This window comes from Amia ocellicauda, chromosome 9, assembly GCF_036373705.1.
Source record: "Amia ocellicauda isolate fAmiCal2 chromosome 9, fAmiCal2.hap1, whole genome shotgun sequence".
Classification (NCBI taxonomy): Eukaryota; Metazoa; Chordata; class Actinopteri; order Amiiformes; family Amiidae; genus Amia; species Amia ocellicauda.
Genome location: NC_089858.1, coordinates 38165642 through 38172503, shown reverse-complemented (window position 1 = coordinate 38172503; position 6862 = coordinate 38165642). Strand labels below are relative to the sequence as shown.

Here is a 6862-nt window from a genome sequence, read left to right as displayed (position 1 = left end):
TAATATTTTGGTATTTGCAGTGGCGAGTGGTCATAGTAAGCTAGCTAAACTGTGTTTGTTCAGAAGCAATTCAAACATTGAACTCACAATACATACAATTAATTTAATTTGTATTATCGTAATCACTTGATCTTATTCTCACTTTATTTCTCTGCCCCCTTTATTTTCTCTTCCAAGAACAAGGACCTCCTTTAATTTTGCGATTGCAGCCCTACGTAAAGCTGGCTTGGGTTCAGCTTGAGTTGCGCATGCGCTCGGTGCGTCTCCCAGTGAAAAACGTTATAGGTGCGCATGCTTATAAACTGGCTGGGAAGCTGCGTGTGGAAACGCTCGTTTGGGCACAACGCATGCGCACTGTCAACTAGCTAGTGAAGCCAGCGACGGAGCCGCAGTAATGGCCGCCAGCTGCCCGAGCGAGCGCGTCCTCAATACAGTGTTGAACAAGCGTGCAGCACGTCAGACACTGTAGGTCTTTATCTGCTGTAAATGGCCTGCAAAACACCAAGGCTCTGGGTGATATTAAGTCTTACCTAAGACCCCTACAAGGTGGATACACATTATTGTTTTATTTTTTATTTCTTGGCAGCACATATATATTATTTGTTTTCACTGACCTATTTGTCTTGTGCTCGGCTGCCTCATGCTCTTATTTCCCATTTGAATTCGTTTTTATGAATGGGTTTAATATTTGTATTCTGTCTATATTTCTTTCTTTTTTTTTTAACTTTGTAGATGTAAGTATTAAAACAATACCCGCATTTTTGTGCGTCTTTTCCAAATTAAACTGCAAATGATTCTGCATATGTGAATTTTTCCGGCATATCATTTCTTATATGTTACTACACATTTTAATAAAATGCGTCGTTTCAGATGTAAACTCGTCAAATTGAATAAGTTATAAATACTGTCTTCAACCGCCGGACCATGCATAGGATATATTCAATACAATAAAGAAGACAATCTGGGCTGCAATCAAGTCGGTGATTGTGAAGGAATGATCATGCATTCATATATTATTATTATTATCACTGATAATTGTATTATCAGATATAGACAATTGAAGACTCGCAGCTGCCTAGCTCTCTGCCTGTCCTCTGATCGGATCAGCAAGTTTCTAACTTGAATTCAGTCTTGATCACGTTATCTTTGCATCAATGCCTTGATCAGTCCGCGGTTTGATCATCATGCTAATAGTTTTGTACTTACAGAGCTGGCGACAGACTGGACATGCCCTCATCCTCTGGGCACACGAATAAACACTGCAGGACTGACAGCCATTTCAAGATGGTATATTTTAGTTTTATGCTATTTTTTTTTTATAACTGATTGTTTTATAATTGTATGTCTGCTAAGTTATTTGATTTCCACTCGTGCCGTTTGCTTTTAATTCATATATATATATATATATATATATATATATATATATATATATATATATATATATATATATATACATACATACATGCATACATATACATACACATACAAAACGTGACAAAGAGAAAAGGTTTTGTATTTTGTCTTAGATCAAAACTAGTTAATTAAGACATTTTTCATGTTTAGTTCTTGCATTGTTTTATTAACCTTGTGTTTCTAAGTCTGTATGTCACAGACCTTATTTTTATCCCAGCACTTCAAAAAGTAAAACATGTATTTCAAACACTTCTTCTCCCCCACATGCATTTTTTTTTAAAATTATTATTGATATTTTTAAGGTCATCGGGCAATACCCACAGTTACACAATTGCGCAGTATGTCCTGCATTACTAAAACGTTAATACACCAGGAGGCTACAAATTAAAACAAATGCCACACACCAGGAAAAACTTTACATTGAGTGACTGCCCACAAACAAACAGATATTCAGCTGGTGTCCTGCACATGAGTTTCCATGCTGGCTCATATATGAGTAGCATTTCTCTGCAACATTAGATAATGTAAAGCGCTTTCCTTGTCACTGCGGAAAGTCTGAGCCTTCACTGATGAAATGGTCATATTCAGTGCAGTCCTGATCATTAAAAGGTTTTAAAAAACAATTCTAAAATCACCTAAAACTTTTAAAATCTTAATGTGATTTAATTCGAACAAAAGATACAAGAACTCAAATAAACGTGCAATAAATCAATCAAACAATAAAATTGTGATAAAGGGCAAAACTACCCAATGAAACACAATTAAACAAAACACGTTTGACAAAATAACAGAACAAAAGCAACCAAAAAACAAAACAAGTGCATTTAAAATCAAGACAATCAAAACAATCAATCATTAATAAAAGGTTAAAAGGCAGTGAGAATGAAACGGGGTGAAATTAAAATTAAAACTGCCGAGGTAACTGTATGATTTAATAAAGGGGCTGTTTTGGATTGTAGGAGACAGTCGGGGCGCATGTGGAAGTGAATATGCAAATCCAAGAGTCGGAGACGAATCGCTGGCGCAGAAACGCCCGCTGAGGTGACTGGATGCCGCAGCGCCGCTCTTTTTGCGGGTGCGGCGGTTGTATTTAATGCGCAGATCTGCGGGTCTGCGTTAGTTGATCTCCAGCAGCGCCAAGCGCCATGAGCCGTGAGGACTGGAATGCGCTGCTTTTGAAGAAAATGGAGAGGAGAAATCAGCAAATCCAACGGGCTGCAGAGACCTTTCCAGCACCTTACAAAGTTGTAAGTTTGTTTTATTTAATTTGCTTTTTATTTTTTCAGTTCAGTTTTACTTCTCACATTGTCATATTCATCTCTGTGGTTGATTTAACCAACGGTTGACCTGGTGCCACTGCTTTAAAGTGTTAAACGAGTTTGCAGGTACACCGAAGAGACTTCTGTAGCATTTCATATTTGTAGTTAACTGGAATAATGAGACTCCTTCCAAGGATAAGTCTTCCTGAATTCACTTGATCGCCGTTTTACTTTTTGAGTGTGTTCCTGCCGATTTAAATCTGAGTACTAATGCAAAGGGGGAGAAATAATCAATACAATAGATACACAATCAATACAAAATCCAGCCATTGTAACAAGTTATTTCCATTACTTTTCAAACGCCAAATGTACCCAGCTGGTTGCTGTAGTTACACTGATGAAAAGGGAGACAATGGACCTGTTGTACCCTGTCTCTTGTGTTAACGGTAGTACTTTTCTTGCAGTGCAGGAAAGGAGATAAACTAGCAAGCCGCATCCAGAGCCTGCTTGGTGATTACGATGGAGTGAAGGACCCAATTGGAGACAAAACTCTTGAGAAGCCCATTGTGATCCCTACACCCACTGTGACCACGACCCCGGTGGAGAAATCCACTCAGTCATGTCTTGGGGAGCAGCAGTGCCAACGGTCCAAGTCCCCCCACGACCTCAAAGCCAAATGGGACTCTCCCTCCCACGTCCAGTCATTCGCACCCAACGAGCAGCACTCCGTCCAGGCTGTCCCCCCGTCGCTGTTGCCCAAGCTCGGCTCCCTGATGCAGAAGCCCACAGCCTATGTCTGCCCTGTGGATGTCCAGAAATCTCTTAAACCCAAGACATTGTCCAAAAAACACTGCACTAAGGCGCACAGCAGCAGTGTTGGAGACATGAAGTCCAGCAGCAAAGTGTCTCTCTCCAAGCTTAAGATCCCATCCCAGCCTCTGGAGGTCAGGGTTTTTTCTGAAGCATGTCTTTTGTTTTTCCATTGGGTATCACATTATCAGTGTAAATCGTACCTTATTTTGTTAAAATCATAAATCATAAATAAGGAGTTCTACTCATCCTCTTGTGATTTCCCCCTAAACCTGTGAAACAAGACAGTGGCTACAGAAACATTGGTCTGGGCTTGGATCACATCACAGGAGACCAGCTGTTGGTGCATGTTGGGTTTAAATATGTCTTTACATAACTTGTGAACTGCATCTCCAACTAACAAAATCATTGGAATTCATGTTGCTAGGTTTTAGTCAGCAGTCAGTATTTAAAATTAGGCCCAGCTCTAGATTAATCATTTTAATAAGTCATGTTTTTGTTTTCGCAGGTATCCATGTCTGGAGATGCCAATTGTGTGCATGAAATCTTAAAGGTAAGACAAATTTCAGAATAACGTGGAACCTTATATATATATATGTTATGTTAATGTGTGTGTGTGTATATATATATATATATACACACACACACAAACACAAAATTGTATACAATTCTAGATAATATTATTTATACTTTTGTCAACTTTGTGAGCCAGTTTCTTGCACTCAGTATCTCTTAATTGTGAACCTTGAATTAGCACATTTTTTACTATAAAGGTAACCATTCTGTCTGCATACTGGGGTAAATAATGTGGCAGTACAAGCCTTAACCTTAATGACTTAAATTTGACAAACTTTAAACTATGTGGAAGCCTATCAACACCATAGCATTACATTTAAAAACATCTCTTCACTATCTTGTGCTCGTGTGTCCTTCCTTCTCTAGGAAATGGCTCAGTCATGGCCTCCTCTTTTGACACCCATTCGGTCTCCATGTAAAACTGCGTTTTTGAAGTTTCCATTCCCAGCCAAGGTCAGAGAAAAAGGTTCTTTCTTGTGAAATACATTGGGGTGCTGAAAGTGTCTTAATTAACTTTTAAGTTAATAACCTTTAAGGTGACAATTTTCGTTTAACTTTAACACCCACTCTAAATTCTACATTCTTTTAGTTTGTTTTTAAAGGCCCCACATTTTCTTTTCTTTTTTTCAATTTTGAAACATTAAGTTGAGGCCTGTTAAACACATCTGTTTTATATGTTGTGTATTTTGAGGTATTAAGCCTAATGATCCCTCAGAACAGTCAATGCACTCTGCAGGAGATTTAACTGGTTTAAAACTTTTTTTTAATTAAAAACTCTTTTGCTTTCATTCTCAGGATACACCACACTCACATGTTGCAGAGAAATATGGTTCAAAAGCATCTTCGGCCAGTCATCTACCCAAAATGTAGGTGTGCTTTATATGTTTTTTGTTTTCTGTCACTCTTACTGTAAAATTGTTATTTTCATGTTTCACTTTCCTAAGTTTCCTGAATACGGTCTGAAATATTTAAGCAGCGATTTGTCTTTTTACACTTTGAAGAAAAAAATATCTTTCCTAAAGGCACAATGAACTCTGCATTAACATAACATAGCATAATGGGTTGGGGACCAGATTTGCAAAAAGACAATAGCTGTGGGTACAGCTTTCATTCACAGACAGGTTTTACCAGTCAAGCTTGCTTGCTTGCATAAATGACAAAAGACCCCTAAAAGAAAAGGTGAGATATCTGCTCAGAAATTGGCCAATCAAGCAAGCAATCTCTAATCCATTTATCTGTCTCACTTTACACCAACATCAATTTAATGTGTGTGATAGATTAGGCTCTCCCAGGTCCCACCAAGGACAGTGTGTACCCTCCCAACCAATACACCCATCAAAACTACATGTATATATGCGTTTGTTTTTCTGCCAATGCTTTAAGAGTAATCCACCACATACCTCCCTATCAAAATGTTTCTGCTGCTTTTGGAGTTTACATTCATCAATAAACTTAGCCCAGTGAGGAGATTTGATGCTACATATTTTTTCAGTTGTTTTGTTCTTATAATGAATTGCCCCGCCACCTTTGTCATACAGCATGTTGGAAGATTACCTTAAATTCAGCTGCAGTGAAGACAGCGGTGGCAAACAGGTAACAGACAGTTGTCATAGAAAACATTTAGTTCCAACTCACAGTGATGAGTGACCGAAGGAAAAACACTTTTTTATTGTTGTTTTTTTGATGTTTTGAAGTTAAAGAGGATTTAAACCTTTCCACTACTGCTATCTAGATCTTACTTTTGAGGCGTAACAAGTGTTTTTTGATTTTTAAATAAAATGCATGTTTATCTGAGTGGATACTGGTTGCCGTCATATAAAACTTGTTAAGTGTATGAATACAATACATTTTGTCTTAAATAGATTCAGAATTTGTATCACTACTAAATCTGCTTCGTCTTTTTATTTTATTTAGCCTGACCCTCCAAAGGCAAACAAGCCCTCTCTATCAGTGACGGCAGCACAGAAGACTCTTAAGACAGACCACCAGAGCCGCAAGAGGACAGCCAGCCAGTCCACCATCTCTAGCAGCAATGAAGGGGGAGAGAGCAGCGGCAGCAAGAGCAACAGCTCCTCCTCCGAACACAGGAAGACTGAGGACAAGTACCCCACTAGAGCTAAGATGGGCAGAGTGACCGGTTGTGGGGTTCGGTCTGCCTCTTTTTACATACAAGAGAACATGAATGGCCCAACTGTCATTCTCATTAATTCTCATTAAAACATTCAGTCTTTAACTGGTTCTAATCTTCTGTTGTGAGTGGCACCCAGGAGGTGGGAACTGAATTAAGGTTAAAAAAAATAAGCACTTTATTTACAACACTTCTGCATGAGAACCCGACCTGGAATGAACCCCTGTCTGAACTGACTATGAGACAGAAGATGCCCTTTGGTTGTATTGAGTATTGAATCAATAAAGACACAGACTCAAGTCTGTATGAACATTCTGCCTTGTGTGGTGTTATCTTGTGCCCAATTCCCAGTTTTAGAACACCTACATTTTTCCAGTTTTTATTGAAATGTACACAGTTTAATGTCTCAATGTATTCTTTCTACAATGGAAATCAAATATTGTTTGGCAAGTTCTTCCCAACACTGTTGCAGAAGTTCTTACAAATGTGTTGCGCTTGTAGGTTGCCTTCTGTCCAGTTCATCCCATGTTTTGGGTCATTATCTTGCTGTAGGATGAACCTCTGACCAGCTAAGCATATACCAGAGGGTATTGCATGGCACTGCAAAATGCTGTGATAGCCGTTATGGTTCATGGTGCCACTCACTCTGTGCAAGTAGCCGACTCTGGATCCAGCA

General features: G+C 38.8%; 1 protein-coding gene across 1 annotated transcript; it reads left to right on the top strand.

The window, feature by feature from the left end:
• Positions 1-1850: 1850 nt before the first annotated feature.
• Positions 1851-6501, top strand: LOC136759424 (AF4/FMR2 family member 4-like). Its single transcript, XM_066714416.1, has 6 exons — positions 1851-2660; positions 3137-3616; positions 3991-4035; positions 4425-4511; positions 4854-4924; positions 5973-6501. The coding sequence occupies exons 1-6, from the start codon at positions 2559-2561 to the stop codon at positions 6010-6012; spliced, it is 825 nt and encodes a 274-aa protein (XP_066570513.1). The 5' UTR covers positions 1851-2558; the 3' UTR covers positions 6013-6501.
• Positions 6502-6862: the final 361 nt, after the last annotated feature.

Excerpts from the sequence above, each read along its gene's own strand:
- LOC136759424 (XM_066714416.1), top strand. The coding sequence starts at position 2,559 with ATGAGCCGTGAGGACTGGAATGCGCTGCTTTTGAAGAAAATGGAGAGG. Across the intron at positions 3,617-3,990 it reads TCCCATCCCAGCCTCTGGAG|GTATCCATGTCTGGAGATGC; the intron begins GTCAGGGTTTTT and ends TTGTTTTCGCAG. Across the intron at positions 4,925-5,972 it reads GCCAGTCATCTACCCAAAAT|CCTGACCCTCCAAAGGCAAA; the intron begins GTAGGTGTGCTT and ends TATTTTATTTAG.